Source organism: Engystomops pustulosus, chromosome 3 (genome assembly GCF_040894005.1).
Source record: "Engystomops pustulosus chromosome 3, aEngPut4.maternal, whole genome shotgun sequence".
In the NCBI taxonomy this organism is placed as follows: Eukaryota; Metazoa; Chordata; class Amphibia; order Anura; family Leptodactylidae; genus Engystomops; species Engystomops pustulosus.
In genome coordinates, this window is record NC_092413.1 from 199,675,604 (window position 1) to 199,702,466 (window position 26,863).

The 26,863-nt window shown below is 44.1% G+C and overlaps 1 protein-coding gene across 4 annotated transcripts; it reads right to left on the reverse strand.

Annotated features, from left to right (window-relative positions):
• Nucleotides 1-15,446: 15,446 nt before the first annotated feature.
• Nucleotides 15,447-26,541, reverse strand: LOC140122567 (ornithine decarboxylase 1-like). 4 transcript variants are annotated; one of them, XM_072143579.1, is made up of 10 exons: nt 26,473-26,541; nt 19,892-20,123; nt 19,631-19,804; nt 19,103-19,275; nt 17,190-17,324; nt 16,895-17,060; nt 16,131-16,293; nt 15,944-16,056; nt 15,597-15,811; nt 15,447-15,531 (listed from the first exon to the last, which is right to left on the reverse strand). In XM_072143579.1, exons 2-10 carry the CDS (start codon nt 19,991-19,993, stop codon nt 15,462-15,464), a joined length of 1,311 nt encoding a protein of 436 aa, XP_071999680.1. In that variant the 5' UTR covers nt 19,994-20,123; nt 26,473-26,541; the 3' UTR covers nt 15,447-15,461. The 4 variants fall into 4 exon arrangements, with proteins under 4 accessions (XP_071999680.1, XP_071999682.1, XP_071999681.1 ...); XM_072143581.1 differs by having other exon boundaries at nt 19,892-20,003; nt 26,473-26,490; XM_072143580.1 differs by lacking the exon at nt 26,473-26,541 and adding an exon at nt 26,206-26,361 and having other exon boundaries at nt 19,892-20,003.
• Nucleotides 26,542-26,863: the final 322 nt, after the last annotated feature.

Below are 26,863 nucleotides of genomic sequence, written 5' to 3' on the forward strand. Positions count from 1 at the left end.
GTTCACCCCCTCCTCCTCTCCCGGGGTGCCAACGTGTGTCTGTGCTATGGTACGGTGGGCACACATTCGTGTGAATGTAGCCTAAGGCTGGATATGCCACACGTGGCATGCACATTGCTTTTTGAAACCCAATACAGAAGCTGAGGAGAGTAGATTTGTCTGATTACATTGCTGTTAACAATTTGGGTTTACAAAACCTAATGGGAACACAATGTTAACTTATCCAGTAACATCAATTATTGTTTGTGTTTGTTAACGTAATCCATACAATGTTAATATGCCGTTATTGCATTGTGTTAACATTGTTTTGTAAATGCAAATGTTAAAGGCAATGTAACTATATAAATCTCCTCTACTCGTTTTTGTATAGGGTATTAAAACGTAATGTAAATGCCAAGTGTGAACGTAGCCTAAGGATGGCTCAAATCAACACTGCTCCAATTAGGCACATTGGGAGAGATTTATCTAGTGTCTGAGGTAAACCATGTAAACCAACCAGAACTCAGCATTCATTTTATAAACTACTGTGAGAAAATAAAAGCTGAGCTCTGATTGGTTGCCATGAGCAACAGTTCTGCTCTAAATCACTTCCCAATTGTGACTTCTACAATAGGCCTCACTGTGGATTAATCACTCAAGGAACACAACAAAATGCCAAAATATTATCCAGACAGAGACAAAGGCACAAAAGAGCGTTTTCTGCAGCAATAATGCAGCGTTCTATATGTAGGAGCGCATGTGCCATGTTTTTTAGCTGGTCCCATTAAAACCTGTTGACCAGGTTGCCCCAGGGGTCCCGTATGTTATGTATCTCCTGCCATTTAATATTATAAAAAATAAAATAAAATTAAATTAAAATTATTTCAGCTTTTTGTTATTAATTCAATTATTTTTGTTTATCATATCTGACTCATAAGCTTCATTTCTAAAAAATATTCTAATATTGCTGTGCATCAATAACAGGCCTAGAGTGCCATCTAGTGGACACATGCCATTTCTTTTAATACACCTCTTAGGTTTGGTTGGCCTGCAAATGCAGTGGGTACGGGTACCTTCGAATTTTTTACTCTTTCTTTCATTGCAGCCAATTGGTAAGATCAAAAAAGTTCTTTTTTTTCTTATTAATGTACACTCTGCCCCCATCTCGACAGAAAAAAACGGAAATGTAGATATTTTTGCTAATTTATTAAACAAGAAAAACTGAAATATCACATGGTCATAAGTATTCAGCCCCTTTGCTGTGACACTCATGTATAACTCACATGTTGTCCATTTCTTTCTGATCCTCCTTGAGATGTTCTACTCCTTCATCGAAATGCAGCTGTGTTTAATTAAACTGATCGGACTTGATTAGGAAAGGCACACACCTGTCTATATAAGACTTCACAGCTCACAGGACATGTCAGAGCACATGAGAATCATGAGGTCTTAGGAACTGCCCAAGGAGCTAGAGAATCAACAAATCCATGTGATGAAAAACTTATTGCATCTTCCCAAGAAGACTCCTGGCTGTGCCAGCTCCAAAGCTGCTTCTACTCAACACTGAGCAAAGGGGCTAAATACTTATTATCACATGATATATCACTTTTTCTTATTTAATAAATTGGCAAAAATATCCTCTGTATTTTTTCTGTCAAGATGGCGTGCCGAGTGCACATTAATGAGCCAAAAAAATTATTTTTTCGATCTTACCAATAGGCTGCAATGAAACATAGAGTTAAAGACTTAAAAGGGATCTGAATACTTTCCGTACCCACTCATATACTTATTCCTGAAGATTATTTAGAACTGAAGTATAGAATTTACTTTAAATGTCCACATTTGGAGGAGTAGGGATTATATTGCACGCCCCATGTTAAAGGTGCACCAAATAAAAGTTGGTGCACTCGGTCATGGCACTGCATGGGGCACCAGATTCAAGCAGATGGTGTGGCAGAAATCCTGAATCTGGTGCCCCCTGCACTAAAAACAGGCAACTGCACATAGTACACACTGCACTGTTTTTAGTAAATGTGCCCCATTTTCTGTAAATGAAAGAGATTTAGTCATTATATCATAGTATCATAGTTTATACGATTGAAAAAAGACACATGTCCAAACAAGGAAGGGAAGGGATTGGATGAGGAAGGGATTTAGGGGAAACAATTCTATATAACATAACCATCAATGTTATTTAGGTGTAAAAAGGCATCTTGACCCTTCTTGAAGCTCTCTCCTGTCCCTGCTGTGACCAGCGCCTGAGGCAGGCTATTCCACAGATTGACAGTTCCCATAGTAAAAAAGCCCTGTCACTAGAGATGAGCGAGCACTAAAATGCTCGGGTACTCGTTATTCGAGACGAACTTTTCCCGATGCTCGAGTGCTCGTTTCGAGTAACGAGCCCCATTGAAGTCAATGGGAGACTCGAGCATTTTTCAAGGGGACCAAGGCTCTGCACAGGGAAGCTTGGCCAAACACCTGGGAACCTCAGAAAAGGATGGAAACACCACGGAAATGGACAGGAAACAGCAGGGGCAGCATGCATGGATGCCTCTGAGGCTGCTTAATCGCACCATTAAGCCAAAATTATGGGCAACAGCATGGCCATGACAGAGTGACCGAATGAGGCTAGATAGCATCTAAAACATCCAATAATTGACCCTGACACTATAGGGGACGGCATGCAGAGGCAGCGGCAGCAGCGGCAGGCTAGAGAGTGGCATGGCAACATACCCTAAATGGACTCAGGCTTCAAACCAATGGGTGGCAGAGAGGAACCAAAGGAGGTGAGCAAGAAGCGCTCAAATAATATCGGTACATGATAAAAGTTTGCCAGTATATTTTGTGGATTACACAGCAGGGTGGCGACAAAGTTAACATGGAAGCCATGAAAACAATCCAAAATTCTGCTTGACACAGCTCGTTTGATAAGGGGACCATGTATGGAGGCAGTGAACTAGTAGTAGATTAAAGGTGCTGCAGTTAAAACTATGTTAGTTGGATCTTGACATGGAGCTGGCGCTCCGCTGCCAGGCGAGCTTTTGCCAATCCAAGCCCCTGTCTCTAGGCTACTCCCCAAACAGCACTTCTAAGAACCTTTTGTATAAGATCAAGTGTAGTAGCGTTCTTATAAGTTTGGGATATGGCGGGTGAGGGGAATGTAAACATCTGCGCAAGAAGCGCTGAAATAATATCCGTAAATGAAAAAAGTTTTCCAGTATATTTTGTGGCTTACACAGCACGGTGGCGACAAAGTTAACAAGTTTGTTGTGGAAGCCATGAAAACAACCCAAAATTCTGCCTGACACAGCACGTTTGATAAGGCGGCCATGTATGGAGGCAGTGAACTAGTAGTAGATTAAAGGTGCTGCAGTTAAAACTATGTTAGTTGGTTCTTGGCATGGAGCTGGCGCTCCGCTGCCAGGCGAGCTTTCGCCAATCCAAGCCCCTGTCTCTAGGCTACTCCCCAAACAGCACTTCTAAGAACCTTTTGTATAAGATCAAGTGTAGTAGCGTTCTTATAAGTTTAGGATATGGCGGGTGAGGGGAATGTAAACAGATGCGCAAGAAGCGCTGAAATAATATCCGTAAATGGTAAAAGTTTGCCAGTGTATTTTGTGGATAACACAGCAGGGTGGCGACAAAGTTAACAACTTTGATGTGGAATCCATGAAAACAACCCAAATTTCGGCCTGACACACCTCGTTTGATAAAGGGACGATGTATGGAGGCAGCTATATGGACGACTTTTGGAGGTAGCAATGGAGACAACGTGTGGAGGCTGCTATGGAGACAATTCAATTTGGATAGTGCCTGTATGTGGCAGTCCAAAAAAGTTTTCAAACCAGAGGAGCAGGTAGGTGGCCCTCCATAAAAATGGAATAGATTGAGTGCCTGTATGTGGCAGTCCAAAAAAGTTTTCAAACCAGAGGAGCAGGTAGGTGGCCCTCCATAAAAATGGAATAGATTGAGTGCCTGTATGTGACAGTCCAAAAAAGTTTTCAAACCAGAGGAGCAGGTAGGTGGCCCTCCATAAAAATGGAATAGATTGAGTGCCTGTATGTGGCAGTCCAAAAAAGTTTTCAAACCAGAGGAGCAGGTAGGTGGCCCTCCATAAAAATGGAATAGATTGAGTGCCTGTATGTGGCAGTCCAAAAAAGTTTTCAAACCAGAGGAGCAGGTAGGTGGCCCTCCATAAAAATGGAATAGATTGAGTGCCTGTATGTGGCAGTCCAAAAAAGTTTTCAAACCAGAGGAGCAGGTAGGTGGCCCTCCAGAAAAATTGAATAGATTGAGTGCCTGTATGTGGCACTCCCAAAAATTGTTTAAAACAGAGGACCGGGTCGGTGGCCCTCCAGAAAAATTAAATACATAAAGTACTATAGCTAGAGCCAGTGGGCCCTGTAAAAAAATAGCCAGTTTCCTCTGCTTTACTGTACAAAGAGGAGGAGAAGGAGGAAAATGAGGAGGAGGAGGAGTGGATAAATTATTCAGGTTGAGCTTCCTTCACCTGGTGGAGATTGGAAATTAGGAGAAATCCAGGCTTTATTCATCTTGATAAGCGTCAGCCTGTCAGCGCTGTCAGTCGACAGGCGTGTACGCTTATCGGTGATGATGCCACCAGCTGCACTGAAAACCCGCTCGGACAAGACGCTAGCGGCAGGGCAGGCAAGAACCTCCAAGGCGTACAGCGCCAGTTCGTGCCACATGTCCAGCTTTGAAACCCAGTAGTTGTAGGGAGCTGTGTGATCATTTAGGACGATGGTATGGTCAGCTACGTACTCCCTCACCATCTTTCTGTAAAGATCAGCCCTACTCTGCCGAGACTGGGGACAGGTGACAGTGTCTTGCTGGGGTGACATAAAGCTGGCAAAAGCCTTGTAAAGCGTACCCTTGCCAGTGCTGGACAAGCTGCCTGCTCGCCTACTCTCCCTCGCTACTTGTCCCGCAGAACTACGCACTCTGCCGCTAGCGCTGTCAGAAGGGAAATACTGTTTCAGCTTGTGCACCAGGGCCTGCTGGTATTCATGCATTCTCACACTCCTTTCCTCTCCAGGGATGAGAGTGGAAAGATTTTGCTTGTACCGTGGGTCCAGGAGAGTGAACACCCAGTAATCGGTGCTGGAATAAATTCTTTGAACGCGAGGGTCACGGGATAGGCAGCCTAGCATGAAATCTGCCATATGCGCCAGAGTACCAACGCGTAAGAATTCACTCCCCTCACTGGCCTGACTGTCCATTTCCTCCTCCTCCAACTCCTCCAACTCCTCTTCTTCTGCCCATACACGCTCAACAGTGAAGGACTCAACAATGGTCCCCTCTTGTGTCTCGCCAACATTCTCCTCCTCTTCCTCCTCATCCTCCTCCACCTCCTCCGATATGCGCTGAGAAACAGACCTAAGGGTGCTTTGGCTATCAACAAGGGAATCTTCTTCCCCCGTCTCTTGTGAGGAGCGCAAAGCTTCCGACTTCATGCTGACCAGAGAGTTTTTCAACAGGCCAAGCAGCGGGATGGTGAGGCTGATGATGGCGGCATCGCCACTGACCATCTGTGTTGACTCCTCAAAGTTACTCAGCACCTGACAGATATCAGACATCCACGTCCACTCCTCATTGTAGACTTGAGGAAGCTGACTGACCTGACTACCAGTTCTGGTGGAAGTTGACATCTGGCAGTCTACAATCGCTCGGCGCTGCTGGTAAACTCTGGATAACATGGTCAGTGTTGAATTCCACCTCGTGGGCACGTCGCACAACAGTCGGTGAGCGGGCAGTTGGAGGCGGCGCTGCGCTGCCCTGAGAGTGGCAGCATCTGTGCTGGACTTCCTGAAATGCGCACAGATGCGGCGCACCTTCGTGAGCAAATCAGACAGATTGGGGTATGTCTTGAGGAAACGCTGAACTATCAGATTTAACACATGGGCCAGGCATGGCACATGTGTCAGTCTGCCGAGTTGCAGAGCCGCCACCAGGTTACGGCCGTTGTCACACACAACCATGCCTGGCTTCAGGTTCAGCGGTGCCAGCCACAGATCAGTCTGCGCCGTGATGCCCTGTAATAGTTCTTGGGCGGTGTGCCTTTTATCGCCTAGGCTCAGCAGTTTCAGCACCGCCTGCTGTCGCTTAGCGACGGCACTGCTGCTGTGCCTAGAGCTACCGACTGATGGCGCCATGCCCACGGATGGTCGTTCGGAGGAGGAGGTGGAGGAGGGGTGGGAGGAGGAGGAGGCATAGTAGGCCTGAAACACCTGGACCGAGGTAGGCCCCGCAATCCTCGGCGTCGGCAGTATATGACCAGCCGCAGGGTCAGACTCGGTCCCAGCCTCCACCAAGTTAACCCAATGTGCCGTCAGCGATATATAGTGGCCCTGCCCGGCAGCACTCGTCCACGTGTCCGTGGTCAGGTGGACCTTGTCAGAAACGGCGTTGGTCAGGGCACGGATTATGTTGTCTGACACGTGCTGGTGCAGGGCTGGGACGGCACATCGGGAAAAGTAGTGGCGGCTGGGGACCGAATACCGAGGGGCGGCCGCCGCCATGAGGCTGCGAAAGGCCTCGGTCTCTACTAGCCTATAGGGCAGCATCTCCAGGCTTAGCAATCTGGAGATGTGGACATTAAGGGCTTGGGCGTGCGGGTGGGTTGCAGTATATTTGCGTTTCCGCTCCAGCGTCTGGGGTATGGAGAGCTGAACGCTGGTGGATGCTGTGGAGGATCGTGGAGGCGACAATGGGGTTTTTGTGGCAGGGTCCTGGGCAGGGGGCTGACTATCAGCTGACACAGGGGAAGGAGCAGTGGTGTGCACAGCCGGAGGTGAACGCGCTTGTTGCCACTGAGTGGGGTGTTTAGCATTCATATGCCTGCGCATACTGGTGGTAGTTAAGCTAGTAGTGGTGGAACCCCTGCTGATCCTGGTTTGGCAAATGTGGCACACCACAGTCCGTCGGTCATCCGGTGTTTCCTTAAAGAACCTCCAGACTTCTGAAAATCTAGCCCTCGCCGCAGGAGCCCTCGCCACGGGAGCTTCACTAGTTGACACATTTGGCGCTGATGCACCAGCTCTGGCCCTGCCTCTCCGTCTGGCCCCACCACTGCCTCTTCCAACCTGTTCTGGTCGAGGACTCTCCTCCGTCTCAGAAGCACTGTGTTCACCCGGCCTCTCAACCCAGCTTGGGTCTGTCACCTCATCATCCTCCGATCCCTCAGTCTGCTCCCCCCTCGGACTTCCTGCCCTGACAACAACTTCCCCACTGTCTGACAACCGTGTCTCCTCATCGTCGGACACCTCTTTACACACTTCTTCCACTACGTCAACAAGGTCATCATCACCCACAGACTGCGACTGGTGGAAAACCTGGGCATCGGAAAATTGCTCATCAGCAACCGGACAAGTGGTTTGTGACTGTGGGAAGGGTCCAGAAAACAGTTCCTCAGAGTATGCCGGTTCAAATGGCAAATTTTGCTGGGAGGGGGCAGACTGGGGGGGAGGAGGCTGAGGTGCAGGAGCTGGAGGAGTGCCGATTTCGGTGACATGGGTGGACTGCGTGGAAGACTGACTGGTGGACAAATTGCTCAAAGCATTGTCGGCAATCCACGACATCACCTGTTCGCACTGTTCTGGCCTCAACAGTGCTCTACCACGAGTCCCAGTAACTTCAGACATGAACCTAGGGAGTGTAGCTCTGCGGCGTTCCCCTGCTCCCTCATCAGCAGGTGGTGTCTCACCCCGCCCAGGACCACGGCCTCTGACCCCTGCAGTAGTTGGACGCCCACGTCCCCGCCCTCGTCCTCTACCCCTAGCCCTCGGGTTAAACATTTTGAAAATGAGAGTTATAACTTTAATTTTTTTTTTACCTTTTTTTTGTGTGTTTTTTAGTTTTTAAAACCAAACGATGCTATCCTATTGCTATGGCTATTTTCTAGCCAAGTATGAAAGCACACTGCTATGCCAGATGAGATGACGCTGAGTTATGAAAAAAATAAACGTAAAATAAAAAAGGAAATGGCAGACTGTGCCTAATTGAAATCCAACCCCGGGCCCTAATAAATTTTCCCACTTCGGTCTTTGCGATGGATATGTGCGTCACTAAGCGCAAAACACAGTGGTCGCAAGTCTCACTCCAAATTGCTCACAATTTGCTAGTAGATGCACTGCAACAACTACAGCCACCAGCAGATCAACCAGAAATCAAATATATATAACGCTACTGTAGGCGTAAGTAAGCCGTTTGGATTCTCCTATGGCTATTTTCTAGCCAAGTATTAAAGCACACTACTATGCCAGATGAGATGACGCTGAGTTATGAAAAAAATAAACGTAAAATAAAAAAGGAAATGGCAGACTGTGCCTAATTGAAATCAAACCCCTAATAAATTTTCCCACTTTGGTGTTTGAGGTGGATATGTGTGTCACTAAGAGCTAAACACAACGGTAGCAAGTCCCCCTGCTAATTCCTCAAAATATGGTACTAGCTGCACTACTAGTGCCAGCAAGCCCAGCCACAAGCAAATAAAAAAAAAAGGATAACGTTATTGTAGCCCTAAGAAGGGCTGTTGTAGAATCACTCCTGCCTAACAGTAAGCTAATAGAACACCCTAACGCTTTCCCTGACCAGCAGCAGCTCTCTCCCTAGCGGCATCCAGACAGAGAATGATCCGAGCAGCGCGGGCAGCGGCTAGTCTATCCCAGGGTCACCTGATCTGGCCAGCCAACCACTGCTATCGACGTGTAAGGGTACCACGTCATGCTGGGTGGAGTGCAGAGTCTCCTGGCTTGTGATTGGCTCTGTTTCTGGCCGCCAAAAAGCAAAACGGCGGGAGCTGCCATTTTCTCGAGCGGGCGAAATACTCGTCCGAGCAACGAGCAGTTACGAGTACGCTAATGCTCGATCGAGCATCAAGCTCGGACGAGTATGTTCGCTCATCTCTACCTGTCACCTTTGGTGATTAAACTTTGATTTCTCCAAACGGAGCCTTGCCCCTTGTCTTTTGATTTGATTTAATCTGAAACAACTTACCACCATATTTTTTGTATAAACCATTCATATATTTATATAAATTAATCATGTCTCCTCGTCTCTTATCCATACTAAATAAATCTAGTTGTTTTAATCTTTCCTCATAACTGAGACCCTCCATACCCCTAATGATTTTTGTGGCTCTACATTGAACCCTCTCCAGCTCCAGGGCATCCTTTTTATGGACCGGTGCCCAGAACTGGACAGCATATTCCAGGTGTGGCCGAACCAGTGCCTTGTACAGTGGTAATATTACATCCCTATCCCGAGAGTCCATACCACTTTTGATACATGGCAAGATCCTATTGGTTTTAGAGGCAGCTGATTTATATTGCATGCTGTTATTCAATTTATGATCTACTAGTAACCCCAGGTCCTTCTCAATGAGAGACTCTCCCATATGTCTCCAAGGACATATGTTGCATGTGGCTTATTAGCCCCCAGGTACAGAACTGAAAAAAAGCTAAAAGTGGCCGGGACAGGGCTGCTTAAAAAAAATAAAGATGTACTTACCTTCCGGTGCCCTCCGGTATCCAGCGCTGCTGTCACTCCGGTCCGGGCACCATGTAAACAAACATGGCCGCCGGAGCAGCGCTGGATTCAGCTTCCGGCCGGCCGTGCACGCCTATCCGTCCCTATACACAGCATTGTGTATGGGGGCCGGAAGGTTGTCGGGTCCGGCCGGAACTGAGTCCAGTGCTGCTCCGGCGGCCATGTTTGTTTACATGGCGCCCGGACCGGAGTGACAGCAGCGCTGGATACCAGAGGGCACCGGAAGGTAAGTAGGACTTTATTTTTTTTAAGCAGCCCTGTCCCGGCCACTTTTAACTTTTTTTCAAGAACTCGGACAACTCCTTTAACTAAATCAATGATTCTGAAGCCTTCTCCAATGGCGCAATCTCTAAGATACAGTGTAACACAAGTAAACTTTAGGAATTGGAACAGAGAAATTTTTCTTTGTTACTAGAGAAGTAAAATCAGTTAATGATTGATGAAAAAAGTCTTTCACCCAAATCCACATTCCCTAGAGGTTATAGGTTGGACTTCTATAGGGAACACATTAGCTCTGCCAAATGAGCAGGAAAAAAAGCTACTAGATAATAGAACATTACAAGCTGTACATTATAAAGTGTCAGAATTTTCCTGCAGATTAGTGGTTCTGTCATAATGTTCTGTCACCTTTTCTTAATCCAGCTTCCTTATTGGACCCAATTGAGATTTACTTTGTAGGGGAATAATAATAACAATAATAATTCGCGACAAATTAGGCACAACTTAATTGGCCGTTAGACAATTCAGAACGCATCTACCAAGGTAAAACAACAACAAACATAAATTACAAGACAAGAAAAGGAACAAACCAGGCGCAAAAAAAAGGCAGAACTTACGACACAATGGGGCTCATTCACTTAACCATCCGCTGGAGTGCATTTTCCTACGATAATGCAATGTGCACATTGAAAGTTAAATCCCACACTCAGTCCGAATCAGTCGGATCATCCGATGGCATGCCCCCTAAATTGTGTCGCATTGAAGCCAGTGCAGCTGCGCCAAAAATCAATTGTGAGCGCAAATATCCCAGTGCAGACACCTGTTAAATACCTGTGCAAGCCGTGCAATCCCCGAAAAAGACAAACAGTTTGACAAAAGTGCGATCTGTGACCCTTAGTAAATGAGCCCCAATATGATTAATGTCCCCCATTGACTTAAGTATAAGCCCTAGGGTAGGAAATGCAGCCGCTACTCTAATTAAATGTCCAGCAGCAGCCCCACCTCTTTGATGAAATGTCCACAGCAGATCCCCAGAACTTCTCCGTCTTCTTCTCTTCCTGCCTGCTCGCATACACTATGATGTTATGCAGCCATGCACCACCGCGACATCGTGTATATGCACGCAGGCAGAAAGAGGAGAAGAAGGAGCCCCGGGGGGGAAAGAAGACAGAGGTAAGCATAGAAGGTTTTTTTTTTAAGTTGAAGCAATTTGGCCATCTTCATATGGCCCCAGACGCAAGCTCATAACACCTATATAAAAATTCTGGCCTGGCGTAGAAATAAACGCAGACGGCGACTTTTCATATGTGAAAATTTGCAGACTGCAGCGAGTGTGCAAGTGTTGGGACAGTATCAACCCATGCCAGCCCAATCCTGGCCAGCCACGCCATCCGCTGGCCTGGCCGTGCACCCCCCTTCCTTAATGCCCCTTTACACCAATTGCCATGAAGGTGGCGGATTGGGGAAAATAATTAATACGATATTAATAAAACGATTATTTCAGGGATTCCCCCCTAATGATTTGAGAATTTCTACTTCTACTGAATTTCTATATCATAAGTTTCTAGTTGTAACCACATAATGGGGGTCATTTACTAAGAGCCCGATTCGCGTTTTCCCAAAGTGTTACCCGAATATTTCCGATTTGCACCGATTTTCCCTGTATTGCCCCAGGATTTTGGTGCACGCGATTGGATTGTGGCGCATCGGCGCTGGCATGCACGCGACGGAAACCCGACGAATTCGGAAAAACCGCCACATTTAAAAAAAAAAAAAAAGTGTCGCGGAGCTTGCACTTACCTTCACTAGGAATAGGCCAATGAATTTGAGTGCATTTCAGGGAACTTCAGCGCAGCGCCACCTGGTGGACGTCGGAGGAACTACCTTAATGAATCCCGGCCGGACCCAAATCCACCACAGAGAACGCGCCGCTGGATCGCGAATTGACCGGTTAAGTAAATCTGCCCCATTGTCTTTGGTTCCTTGGAAGAATTTGTCTGACTTCAATACTTTTTCGTATGGCGTAGACATGTCCTATGGTTGGAAAAGACCCTGAAAGAGAAACCACTTTTTTGCAAGAGGTTTTAAATATTTAAGACTCCAGTATGTGAGACATCAAATATTTGGGAAAACCATATTTAAATACCTATTGCTGGCCAGTATGGAGTCTCTGTTCTGTTGTGACTCTAAAATTAGAGCCCGATAGGAGGTCAAGCATGCCCATGGTAATATGGCAAATGTAGGTGGTCACTCTTGTGAAAAAAAAAATCATAGGGTCCTGGACCCTTCAAGGCTACAGAGACTCATAAATCTGTAAGGATTATCAGAACAGGGTTCTTTTCACCATAACTAATTCCATAGATCCAGATATGATCCTTTAGAACATGGAGATTCTCTCACATCTAGTAATAAAATGACATAATTTTAAAGGTTCCAGCTGTAGGACCGGCTCCTTCAATGGCACTTACCTGCCTTTATTTATATGGATCAGGAGAGAAGACTCTGAGGGGACTGCACCAAGAAACAAAGCTCAGAGCTCATGGGTCTCCTCTCTATCACTGCGGGGACCTAACATCTTAAATGATGCTTGAGACTTGATCCTCAACCAAAGATAAGATATGGCGTCTGCATATAAACACCAAGGGTAGACATAAAGAGCAGATTCTGGAAGTGTAAGATTTCGGTAAAGAATTGATCACACACTGTCATTTCATCTTCCTATCTGGAGGTGAATATCTGGGAGTAATAAATCCCAAAATCCCAATTTAACAAGATAATAGGAAACATTTAATTTATCCCACAAAGAAGGAACATTACCTCTGTTGGAATTCCAGGGCAAGTACTTACATATAGCAGGACCTGTCAGAGCAATTTGGGACACTAATGCACCCACAGGTCCTTATGGTTTAGCATCCCGAATAGCCCTTTACCAAGTTCCTATGTGCCCGTTATAAAAAAAACCTACTTACCTAGAGATAAGTCCGATGAGACCATCTCTTATTCTCCCATCCTGCAGGGGTGATACTTCAGGGGTATACAGCGTGTGATCAACAGGTTAAGTCATCGATATGTATACAGGTGCATCTTCACATATATATATAGAGAAGGGCACAGTATATATATATTTAATAATAGGATGATAGTATTTAATAGGGGGGGCACAGTATATAGCTAATACAGGGGACACAATATACAGGTAATACAGGTGTCACAGTATCTATATTTATTATAGGGTGCATAGTGTCAATTAAAATGTATTCATTCATTATGGGGATACTGTATACATGAGAGGGCTGTATACATGTAAAATTTGGGATACTGTATAAAAGGACCGAGAATTGGTCCTGGTGCTGTGTTTCTGTATGAATCTTGGTTCTAGTACTGTACTTATGTATTGAACTCCATAAAGGTGGTGTATTTATGTACTAAGTATTGTTCTAGTGAAGTACTGTATATATAATATTATAATTTGTAAGATACTGTACATTTTAATTAAAGGGGGACACTGTACATGTTTAAGCTACACTCACCGGCCACTTTATTAGGTACACCATGCTAGTAATGGGTTGGACCCCCTTTTGCCTTCAGAACTGCCTCAATTCTTCGTGGCATAGATTCAACAAGGTGCTGGAAGCATTCCTCAGAGATTTTGGTCCATATTGACATGATGGCATCACACAGTTGCCGCAGATTTGTCGGCTGCACATCTTTTTCCGACCATTCTCTGTAAACCCTAGAGATGGTTGTGCGTGAAAATCCCAGTAGATCAGCAGTTTCTGAAATACTCAGACCAGTCCTTCTGGCACCAACAACCATGCCACGTTCAAAGGCATCAAATCACCTTTCTTCCCCATACTGATGCTCGGTTTGAACTGCAGGAGATTGTCTTGACCATGTCTACATGCCTAAATGCACTGAGTTGCCGCCATGTGATTGGCTGATTAGAAATTAAGTGTTAACGAGCAGTTGGACAGGTGTACCTAGTAAAGTGGCCGGTGAGTGCATATATGTCTAAGCTAACTTAGTGGGATAGTGCAGCATGCACTACAATCCATAGGTAAATGCATGTCTCTAATATTTCTGATTGGTGGGGGGGCTGTTAAATGCTAAATATAGGGGCGCATATTTATAATTTTATATATATAATTTTTTGAGGCGCATTGGGCAATTTTTTGAGATTCACCCTGTACAACAAATTACTTAGAAACTGCCCTGTTCTAGACGATCAGTTTCTAGATTTCTGGACTCTACTATATTGTTATCATGTACATTTACTGCATGTCAGATAAATATATGGATCTATACAATAATGATAACATTTTCTATATCCTGGTCCTATGCTGTAGACTATTATGACATTATCCTGGGATGTCATCAGCATTCCATCATCACCACTTGTTTTGACCATTGCCTGATGACCTTAACTTCCAGTCAATCTGGATCCTGATATCATTATGATGTTGTCATTCTGTGATGTCATAATGATCTTTTGGAGTCTTGAGGGCACAGCGTCCCTTCCAGTGTATATGTCTATGGAGAGGACACTAAAGAAAGCCTGAAAGACAGGTGCGGAGGTGAGGGGGGTCAGCAGTCTAGACAGACAGGAGAAAGGGTGGGAGTGATTATGTAGACACAATACAATCCATCAGGCAGGAATGAGTCCAATGTGAAGTTCCCTCAGCTTTTTGTGTCTATGTGGACTTCCCTTCCCCCATCTGCTACTGGAGGAGGCTTGCAAAAGCTCTAAAATAATGGCTGCCCCCTCCTCCACGCAATTGTTGATTGAGGACTAAGGACAAGAGGATATTACTGATGCACAGTGTACTAGGGTCAGAAAGTAAGAGTTCTCCTTACAGAGAGTTTGCCAATTGAGGCTGCCTTGTAGGCGTGTGAAGACTTATAGCCATTGATGCTTCCCCTGGGGATTCTGGGAAATATTCGAATACGTTTTCCTGATGGAACAAGAAAAACTTTGCCTCTTTTATCTTCTTTGTAAGACCATCAAGCATGACTTTCAGGAAGCCTAATGACATGATGTTGGATTATAGCTGCACCAGTATATCTATTCATAAAAAAAACTGTTTCCCAGCTGTAGACAGCACTGTTGCAACATTATTTTATCACTTCAGTACAGTCTAGGAACTGATTAAACTGAGTAAGAGTTCTCCTTAGGGAGAGTTAGTCAATTAAGGCTGCCTTGCAGGCATGTAGAGAGTTATCGCCATTGATGCTATACTAGGGGATTCTGGGAAATATGGAAATAAGTTTTTGTAGATGGGAAAAGGAATACCAATCCTCTTTTGCCCCATAAGACAGCCCATCAAGGAAAACTTATTTGCACAGTGTGCTACACAGACTACTACAGCTTTCCTGGTCACAGCAAAGATAAGTTGAACACATGTATCCACTCAACCACATGGTCAGTAGCAAGCCACATGGCCAGACAAGAACTTCCCTACCAAAAAACGCCTCAGAAACCACAAACTCAAAAGAAGCCAAGTAAAAGGAGTGAGTTTCAATAGATTTCATTCATGAAATTGATAATGATGATCAGCAAATATAAGAATCAGTTATGAAGAGGCTTTCATTTTTAAAATGTGGACGTGGCCTTGGACTTCCTAGTTGACAATCTTCTCAAGTTGATGGACACTTCACCTGTCGGACCTCGTGTTGATATAAGCAGATGATCTGACCTTCTATTTTGCTTCTCCAAGCTGAAGATACTCTGGAAGGATTCCATGTTCTTTGATATCATGTATCAGTTGCCTAAGGTGAAAGAAGAAAGCATTAAAATGGATCATGAAACTAAACTAGAACATGATGTTTCTTACCAGTATGGTCTAGATATCACATAAAAGATTGATGGTCTTTGGAATCCATTGAATGTTGAAGATGCAACTTCAGTGTAAGCTCCCATGTTCTCAAACAGCATCCATTCTCCAACCTGAAGCTCTGGTAGGTCACATCTCTCAATTATACGATCATCTATGTTACATGTTGGTCCCCAAATGCTGCTAGGGAAGTATTTTTCATCCATTTTAGGTTTCTATAACGATAAACATCATAAACAAGGCTACAACTCAGCCAGAGACAGCACCACAGGTGTCCATAGGCCATGTTTGGTATTGCAACTAAGCCCCTTACAAAAGGTTAAAATAAAGTAATAAACACGCCGTACCTTCTGAAGCAGAGGCTTGACGTGCGCACGGTCATACAAGGTGCAGCTGAATGATCCATAGAATCCATCATTTACATAGTACATGAATGTTTTAGCATAGGATGGGTCATCACCTGAAATAAAGAATGTAAGATCTGTCATATCTCTCAATTGTCAGACAAAAGTTGACAAAACCTTTCATACATACCATCAGATCCAGTCTGCTCAGTCACAATAACCTTCTTAGTAATAATATTGACAGCAAGGGTAAAGGCTGATGCGACATAGTATCTACCAGGTTCTGCAATAATTTGGACTCCGGAGTCCTTTGGGAAGTATTTGTCTAGAGCTGGATTAATTACAGATGTCACCTAAAAAGACAGTGGATGTACTAGTGAAGCACACGACCAAAATATTTTCATAGCAAACTCTACATTAGATTTCATCTTTGGTAGTGTGATGGCCGTGCTTTGGCCTTCAGAACATCCACCTTATGTGCTCTGTTGACCAGTAGGGTCTTGCCTTTCTCTTTCACCTAACCTGCTGTTATACCTTTACTCTTGGCCCTAATAATGGCCCCTCAAAATAGGCCATGCATGGTAGGAAACAAGTTATTTTGGAAATGTAAAGTGGAGATCCAGTGATGTATGTTTAGTTGCATTTTTCTGGCTTCTACTCCATCTGTTCCTCAGAAGAGGTCCGAACTTCATCTTCTGACTCAAAGATGAGTATTCATGTCCATGTGATCCCTTCAATGGATGTTTTTCCACAATCACAACATTTTAGTAAACTCTAGTTATTGTTGCACAAGAAAACTCCACAAGGAATTCAAGAAAGTGGGGAATAGCTCGGAGACACATCATTCTTTGCATGTTGTGTACTGAAGGTTGCACATAGCGAAGGACGGCAAGTGTCCATTCAGTGAACATTGCAGAGCAAGAAGATCCAACACAGTGCTAAATGTAATCTTACCTCCTCAAATTTAAGTTTGGTGTCTTCAGTTCCAGAAAAGCCACCACCAATGTCAAGTAAGCTCATATTGAATCCAAACTCAGCTCCCATATCAAAGACATATCTGGCATCAGAAACTGCCTGTACGAATCTCTGGGGATCTGTGCATCTATTGCCAACATGGAAACTAGTGTGGAGAAAATAAAAATGGCAAGACATAAGCAGATTTTACAAATCATATTTGGTTCCTGAAAGCAATTGTATAGTGTCATGGCCTAGTAGAAATCTACTAATACCAGTCTATTAGATCCCTTACCAAACTCCAATGATCTCCAGGTTGAGTTCCTTTGCACGTTGCATAAGAGTCCTGCATATTTTAAGTGGAGCCCCAAACTTTGAATTCGCTTGACACACAGCTTTGGGGTCATCTGTGGTTATCCGCAAAACAAGCCTAAAAGAAGAGCTAACAATTACACCAGCAGAAATAGAAAGCTGAACCATGGCTCACGTGCCAAGAGAAACCAAACCAAGTTGTGGCTTAAAGAGCTAATACGTACAGACATCGGTTTCAGAAGGAGTGTTGCTGCCTTTCTTCATCCTGTACTACTTTGGGTCCTGGCAATAAGGACTGTCGACTGTGGGCACCCTATTATACATCAACATATAGACCCTGTTGGGCCACTTGATACATAAGCAAAATCTCTATGAGCCCCTATATGTAGGATATCTGACATGAAATCTTTAAAATATTCATGAGCACTGATAAAATGAGAGCTGAGCTGTGATTGGTTGCCATGGGCAACTAGAAATATTCTGACTTTCAGACACTTGATAAATCTGCCCCATTGACTTTGTTATCCTGAAGCCACCGTGTAACAAGTTTTGCAGTAGTTTCAGGTCATTGTTTATTTGGAAGAACCAATTGCACCCAAACTTTGACTTTCTTGCTGATGTCTTGAAATGTTGCTTCAGTATTACCACATAATGGGACATATTTACTTACCCATCCTGCGTAATCCCCGAAAGTGCATTGTCCGACTGGAATGCACATCGGCCGCGATTTGCTAAGATTGTGCTAAGATTTGTGACACAAATTGAATGTTAAATCCTGTGCTCAGTTCAAATCAGTCGGATCGTCCCACGACACCCCCCCCCCCCATTTCTGTCACATGAAAGCCGGCGCCACTGCGCCGCTGTGCAAAAATCCGATCGTGTGCGACACAATCCCCTGCTCTAATGGAAGTGTGATCCGCGGACCCTTAATAAATAAGTCCCAATGAACCAGTCCCTCCTACTGCAAATAAAACCCAGAACATGATTCTGCCTAACCTGTCTCACATCTGGAATGGTGTTCTTATGTTTGCAAGCTTCTAGCTAAATTCCTCAAAATGCAATGATGGTCATTATGGCCAAACAGTTCAGTTTTAGTTTTTTGTTCCTGTGTATTTGCAAACAGTAATCCAATTTTTTTTAGTTTCTTTTGGAGTGATTATGCTTCTTTCTTTTGGGTCAAAGTGGTCTTTCAGTATATGTGGATGCAGGACTTGTTTCACTGTGGATAATGACACACTCTTACCAGCTTCACGCAGCGTCTTCACAGGTCATTTGCTTTTGTTCTCAGATTAATATGCACATTTTGGACCAAAGCATGTTCATTTCTGGGACAGAGAAACCATCCCCTTCCAGAGCGGTATGATGGCTGGACATTCCTGTCTTGTTTGTACTTGGGTATAATTGTTCGTGCTGATGAAAGAGGCACTTTCAGGTTTCTGGAAATTGCACCCAAGGATTAAACCAAACTTGCGCAAGTCCACAATTCTCTTCCTCATATTTTGGCTCATCAGAAGCTTCCAAAGTCATGACATCATCTTATGGGCTGTCCCACATTGTTAAAGGCATAGTAATATTAGTGTATGCAAACCTTTGACTTTGGAAAAAGTTATAAATATGCCTTAAAATATTTCTCTCTCACTATTCTGAAATTTGGCAAATATAAATATTGTGGTAATCCTAACTGACCCAAAACGGGAAAGGTTCTGATTCTCATTTCATGTCAGATAGTGAGAAAACATGCATATGTTTCTTTTTATATAGTGTATGTAAACTTCTGGTTTCAACTGTACACGTGTTCTTTTTGGGACAGATCGTAGAAGCTAAAAAGCTCTGGGACAGTTAATTACATCAGATTACTCTTAGAAGTCCCATTTAAACAACTATACTATAACTTACTTGGCATTGGGGTGATTTCTTGCCACCGTTACCAATTCTGATTCACAGTCAAAGGTCAACTTTTCCACTCCACCGCTGGCAGCATACCGGATGTGGGAATCTTGTTTGCATGGGTTGGCATAGATGATTCTTTCAGGTGATACACCAAAACTCTGGACAAATTGTATTTCATTCTTCACAAAGAAGATGAAAAAAGAAACTTAATTTTACAAAGCTTCAGATAAATGGCCTTATCTCATGTAGACCATTCTTCTGCATATTCCTTACTAGAGAATATGGATATCGTGCAATGGATCCCTCATTGAGGACCCCATTCTAAGCTAGTAAAAACTGCTCCTTTGTTCTGACCATAAACTTTCCATGTGCTACAAGTTTTGCATTTATTCCTTGTCTGGTTTAGTTGTAGTAGGATATGGTAAGCATGCTGCTAGCAGAACATGGTAAGCATACTGGTAGAAAGTCATCACAAGGGCCCTATTTTTGAAAGGGTTGTCTCTGATGAGTCAACAACGTTAGAGAACAACTTACCTTACTAGCACAGTCAAATCCAGCCCCAAGAATGGCCAGAATCTTCACAATGGCCTTGCTATCATTGCATTTAACAGCATAGAATGGAGTCACTCGGGGGAGCGCTTTAAACCACCGGACATGCTTCTTCACAATGTCACCAAGATCGGCAACATAGAAAGCATCCTTGTTGCCCTAAAATGTAAAAAAACTCTTAGTTACAGTACTACAGAAGATAACGACCACCATGGTATAAACCAAGATGTTCAAGAGTCAACTTACAGATAAGGATGCTTCATTGATCTTCTGCTCCAGGACATCACGGGCAGTAAGACCTTCCTCAAGAAAGCTGAAGTCAAACTCTTTATTACCGAAATAGTTCATTGTCTCAATGCTGTAGAATCACAAGATACAATAAACTGGAATAAGGTTATCAGCTCTGAGCCACTTACATGGACCGGTTAGAGATGGAGGTTAGATGGCCTCAGCTTTGCACCCGCAGATCTTCAGAAGCCTGGTAAGTATAAGACAAGCCCAATGTCCTCTTTACTGCTGTTAGTCATTACAAATCTCGCAAACTACAACTAATAGTATAAAGGGTTAAAACCCATTTAATATATAACTAAAGAAAGTTTGTTTGTATTTCTAGCCGGGAGGGGAGGAATTCTCCAGCCAATCAGAGCTCATGATGACTTCCACAGCTCTTTTTAAGTCTCTTCAACCACCACTGCGCCGGAACTTGACAATATTCTTATCACATAAGACTCAAGCTATACATGGCTATGAGATAGCACTTTTCCTTAGATATCAAAAACAAGGATAAGGTTGTGGTAACCCAGATGTGATAACAAAAGACAATCAGAAGATAGGGGTGGCACATTGGCTCGTAAAGATAGCTGTCTAATCACCGCTGAGAATAGAGTAGGGAGATACCGGTGACCTCAGTAGACTTGCACTTGTGTAGATGCAATGTCGTCACTAATGTAAAGTGTACTCAACTTGCTATGGATCCAGGTTCCAGTGTCATGTTGGTCACATGATGGTCTCCCTGTCTACAAATCTTTCAGCCCAGCTGAAAGTGTAAGGCCGGTTTCACATTGGCCCATGATCAAAGATGTGAGAAGTGCCATGCCACAGACTGATGATCACTCTGGTGGGGACTAAACTCAATATGATGCAAAGAGTTCTTGTTTCCCCAATACGAAGCAGTGCCAATCATGGACTGATCATGGACCATTGTGAAACCGGCCTTAGGGTCAAGGGACCCACTGAGGTCAGGGCCGCCACCAGCACTGGGCATACTCGGGCAAGTGCCAGGGCTCAGAGCTGCTGGAGGGGCCCACATAATTTTTAATGCCACCATGTGAGTTCAATGCAAAGGGGCCCACTGAGGCTCTGTAGCCCAGGGGCCTATTGAAACTTGATTGGTATTGTAGGTAAGCGGTTAGATTTTTTTGTGGTAAACCCTACTGGGACATGGCAGGGGTACCCAAAAATATAAATGAAAAAGTGTACTTACCCTGCTCTGGTTGCCGTGTTGCTGTTTTTTTTTGTCCCTGTTTGGTCGGGAGTGCAAAGAGATTGCAGAGGCCAATATGTGGCCTCAGCCAGGGTTGGCTATGGGGGTGGGGGGTCCTGCCTTTATATACTAACTATGGGGCGAGGGATGTCCTTCCTGTCTATGTTATTTATAGATGGAAGGTATCCCACCTGTCTATACTATCTATAGGGGTGTGGGGTGTCCTGCCTGTGTATACTATGGAGGGAGGGGTGTCCTAGCTGTCTATACTATCTAAAGGGGGGGTGTCCTGTCTGTGGATACTATGGAGGGAGGGGTGTCCAGGCTTTCTATTTGTAACATATAACAGTGACTGTGGCCTTTTTAGGTGCATAGTGTAGGGCAGTGATGGCAAACCTTTTAGAGACCGAGTGCCCAAACTACAACAAAGACCTGCTTATTTATCGCAAAGTGCCAACACAGAGAAGGGAGTACAAATCACAAATGAACTTTCTGTCACAGTTTTCATTGATACCAGCACCCTGAGGACACCAATAAAGCAGAAAATAGTCCCAGGTACAGCTGTCACTTTAAAATATCTCTGTGCACAGCAAGTCCTGGGCTGTCTGGGACTGCAGGAAGATGCCTGGAGTCATCTCTGGTGATGGCCTGAGTGCCCACAGAAAGGGCTCTGAGTGCCGCCTCTGGCACCCGTGCCATAGGTTAGCCATCACTGGTGTAGGGGATTTGCTGCACGTAACTGAAGTAGTGGCAAATTCATTAGTGATCGGTCACGGCCTGGAGAAATTGTAATGAAGTCCTCTTACTGATAGAGCAGATCATCACCTGTGAAGTACTAGATGCCACTAATGCCTGACGACTAGTGTGTGCAAAAGCATCAACATGTGCAGTGTCAGTGATCTGGTGTTATCAATTGTTAGTAATATTGTCAAAATTGTCTGATCAGGTTATATATTCGTTTTATAGCTTTACCTTAAATTTGTATGAGCCGAATATTGCAGGCTGGGGGCTTCATTTAAATTTTCTTCTCAGGAAGCAAATAGGCTGGAATCTGCCCTGCTCTATTATTATCTCAAAGGTAGAATTAAATGTTTGATTAAGTCTTCTGTCCATTAAAATGATGAAATTTAACTTGGTCCCCTTCCAATACCTCTAAACCTTCACAACTTCAGCAGATATATTTGGAGAAACAAAGCAAAAACAAAGTCTGCTCTTTGTTTCACCTATCTATCCCCTTCTTCAGCACATGTGGAGCACCTTTACAAGAACTTAAGATTACTTAAAGGGGGTTTCCAATTTAAGAAACCAAATATTATTGTTTGTATACAATTTTCCATTCTACTTTATGTACCAATCCCTCATGGTTTTGTAGATCTCTGCTTGCTGTCAATCTATAGGAGCTTTATGTTTACTTCCTGCGAATAAACACTGGTCCCTGGTCATGTGATGTCACACAGGTGCAAGACTTGTTATATGATACCATTAGCGTTGTGAACTAATCATGAAGACTGGGTCCATATTTTTACAATATATTCACAAATGAGGTGGGTTGAGGACCTCACAGAAACCCATTGGTCTAAAATAAAATATAACCTTTATTATATATGAGTATAAGATGTACAGAACCTATACAACAAAAACACAAGAACACTAGATTACAGATCTGCAGCTCTAGCTCTTATCATACCCTAAAGAAAGCTAGGGATTTTTCTAATGTCATAGGAGGTGAAGGTCCGAATAGACAGTGGGCCACTAGGGGTCACTATTATATTGTATGAAACGAGGAGATTGTCCCTGTTCGCTGTTTGTTGTATATTATATCACTATATCAATAGTACTACTAATGGTCAGTGTAACAATGTTTCAACTTGTATAGTCACTACAGTGTATAGCCAAGTGGGATACAATGGGGCACATTTACTTACCCATTCCTGCTCGTTCCCGATCCGGAGTGTTCGACGAAAATGCACATCTGCTGCGATTCACTAAAATCGTGCGCCTGATATCCTGCCTGTGTCGCTCCCCGCTCAGGTCCGCCGGAGTTCACCTTCTTCATCCCGGTGTATGTCAGTGCTTAGGCTTGCGACACAATTTTAAAGTTAAATTCCGCGCTCAGTCCGAATCAGTCGGATCGTCCGTCGGCATGCCCCCCGATTTCTATCGCATGAAAGCCGGCGCAGCTGTGCCACAATCCCATCACGTGCGACACAATCCCCTTCTAAATGCCAGTCCCAGGGTCACGATCCCCGAAAACAGCCACAGGACCCTTAGTAAATAAGCCCCAATGTCTCACCCGGCTGAACTCCCTTTACAACTGCAGACTGGAATTGATACAGTGAATTTTCAATAGTGTATTAGTAATAACAGCAGGCGACAAATTCCCTATGGTGCACCTCTACAGTGGCCACATGAAGTAGGTGTCCGTTACAGCCTCATGGATATTTCCATCTGACACTATGAAAACTAATCCCCAAGACATGTTGTATGTCATTAGTTAAAGTCACTGATTCAAATATTCAAAACACAATGAAAAACACAATTGGGCTTATTTACTAAGGGTCGCGGATTGCACTTTAGTTGCTGTTTTCAGGATTTGCGCAGCTTTGACAGGTATTTAACGCTGTCTGCGCCGTGTTGCATGCGATCGGATTGTGGCGCCCATGGGACATAAATCGGGGGGCATGCCGTCGGACGATCCGACTGATTCAGACTAAGCACAGGATTTAACTTTCAATTCGTGTCACAAGACAATGCACTTACATGCACCAGGAAGAAGGTGAACTCCGCCGGACCTGAGCGGGGAAGCGACACATGCAGGATATCGGGCGCACGATCTTAGTGAATCGAGGCACAGTGCATTATACACGGACAATGCACTTTCTGTGAACTCCTCGGACCGGGTAAGTATATGTGCCCCAATGTGTCACTATAGGCCGTGCAACATGTTTTGCTGCCTCCGTGGCATCCTCAGGAGTGCCGGGGCGTAAGTGTCACCGAAATGACCCATAGAATAAAAATAAGATGTTTATCAAACTAAAGGGTGAACACCAAAAAAATAAAGTAAAAAATCAATTACATAATTGATCCTTTTCTACTCCTCCACCCCCCAAAACAGTTAGTGGGGCAGATTTACTTACCCGGTCCGTTCGCGATCCAGCGGCGCGTTCTCTGCGGTGGATTCGGGTCCGGCCGGGATTCATTAAGGTAGTTCCTTAAGGTGGCGCTGCTGCGCTGAAGAGCATCGGAACGCGCTGAAGTACACCGGCCTATTCCTAGTGAAGGTAAGTGCAAGCTCCGCGACACTTTTTTCTTTTTTAAACGCGGCAGTTTTTCTGAATCCGTTTTTCGTTCGGCCACGCCCCCGATTTCCGCCGCGTGCATGCCAGCGCCGATGCGCCACAATCCGATCGCGTGTGCCAAAATCCCGGGGCAATACAGGGAAAATCGGAAATATTCGGGTAACACGTCGGGAAAACGCAAATCGGGCCCTTAGTAAATGACCCCCAATATGTTTTCAACAATAGGGCATACCAAAATGGTATCGCTGGAAAATACATCTCATCCCTCAAAAAATTGCCCTCTCATGGCCCCACTAACTAACTCAATGATGAAATGTAAAATCCACTAAGTTGTATAGGACAAAACTTGCAGCTGCATGGCGCTTCTTCCCTTCTGCGCCTCGCTGTGCGCCAAAACAACAAGTAATGTCCACATGTAGGGGGGTCTCCGTATTCAGGAGAAATTGCATAAGATGGGTTTTTCTTTTTAGGGCTAAATGAATGTATTACCGAAAAAATTTGACCATTCTAAATTTCATCTCCATTTTGATTTAATTACTATGAAGATCTTAAGGGGTTAGCAATTTTCTCAGAATCGCTTTGATAAGTAACAGTGTTCAAAAGGTTATAACCATATAAAGCGACGCAGTTCAGAAAACAAAAAATGGGGCTGAGCCTTAAAAGGGTATTCCGGGAATATGAACGTCTGACACAAAAACCCATGATGATATAAATAAATGAACAATACTCAATGTCTTTACTCACAAAACGGAGCTTAAATAATTTGATTTTATGATTTACAAAATTTATGGCCTCTCTAAAGTAGGTGGAGTTATCACTAAGATGGCCGCCACTGGAAACTACAAGTCCCATGATCCTTTAGTTCTCAGTAACAGCTCCTCCCTCTTATGCTCTGCTCCCAGTGATGATCTAACAGGTTTTCTTGCTCTGTTACCATAGTAATGATGTGTAACTGCCATCACCACAACACTGGCCATACTGGATGCACTGCAACCAACCGACAACAGCCAAACATAGTGGTGATCACATGACCTGCCCAGGCAGGTACAGGACATGTGATGTGGACATGTGACCAGCGGCCATCTTCTGTCCTGCAACGGACCGTGCGGAGGAAATTAACGGACTGATTAAAGGGCCAGTAGCATTTTAATTCTTCATTACAGTGTATGTCACCAGCATTTATCTGCTAAGAGGAGCAACATTTTAAATAACAACTAATTACATATTAGCTTATATTTTGAGTGCCCACTTGTATATGAATTATGCTGATTCCTGTAATACCCCTTTAAGCTATAAACGGGCTACGTCCTGAAGGGGTTAATGAAGGAGTTCAGTAAACTCTAAGTTCTTACCTTTGTTTTTCGTTAACTAATCTTTTTATCCAATATTTTTAAATGACAAACACCAATTTTTTTTTGTTGCCAATGTAGCCGGATGAGGGTTTGTTTTTTGGCAAGTTTCTTGTTCTTTTCTTATAGTTTGAAGCTCCAATCAATCTGCTGGGCAGTTCTAAGCCAGGCAAGGTGTACAATTGCGCTTTAACCTGTGCCCGTCTGAGTGTAAGTGCTCAGGCGCAGGACAGAAACACCCTACACCAGGTACCAGCAAATGCACCTTTTTCAGTACATGAAGCCCATTTTCTGCCGTACAAACCCTGATTCACAGCTTTGATTCGGTTTGTAACCAGGTAAACATAGCAGACCAGGTAGGAAAGATTAGCAACTTGCGAGTCTCACCGCTGCTAGATATAGCGCGCACCCCTAGAGACCAGTACTCACCTGTGACTTCAGGTGTACAGCTGGGGACAGACTTCATGCCAAGCTTCACTAGAGAGTTCATCACGGCTTTGAGTGTAAAGCTCTTAGAAGTAGATCCACATTCTTAGTTTCAGGTTATACCATTTTTATTACTCCGTCTTATTTTGTTTAGACATGTACCCCATCTGCCTCCATGCCCGATAGTAATTAAATTTTACTGGCAAGACTTTAGTTTCCACAGCAAAAATCAAACATTTCACTGTAGAGAATAAAACAGTAGTCACTCACCAGTAACGTTGTTTCCACAAGTCACGACAACACTACCTGAGAGAAGGTCGGTGCCAGAGGCTGGAAACCGGAGAATAAAAATAATGCTCCTCCCCACACTTGAAGGGAGCGTTTTGATAACATAATAACTTAAACTTTAAACAAAACTAAATATCGGGATTTGTAGCTTTTTTATGTATATACTGTACAGGCGGTCCCCTACTTAAGGACACCCGACTTACAGACGACCCATAGTTAAAGACGGACCCCTCTGCCCACTGTGACCTCTGGTGAAGCTCTCTGGATGTTACTATAGTCCCAGGCTGCAATAATCAGCTGTAAGGTGTCTGTACTGAAGCTTTATTGATAATCCTTGGTCCCATTACAGCAAAAAATTCTCCAATTGTCACTG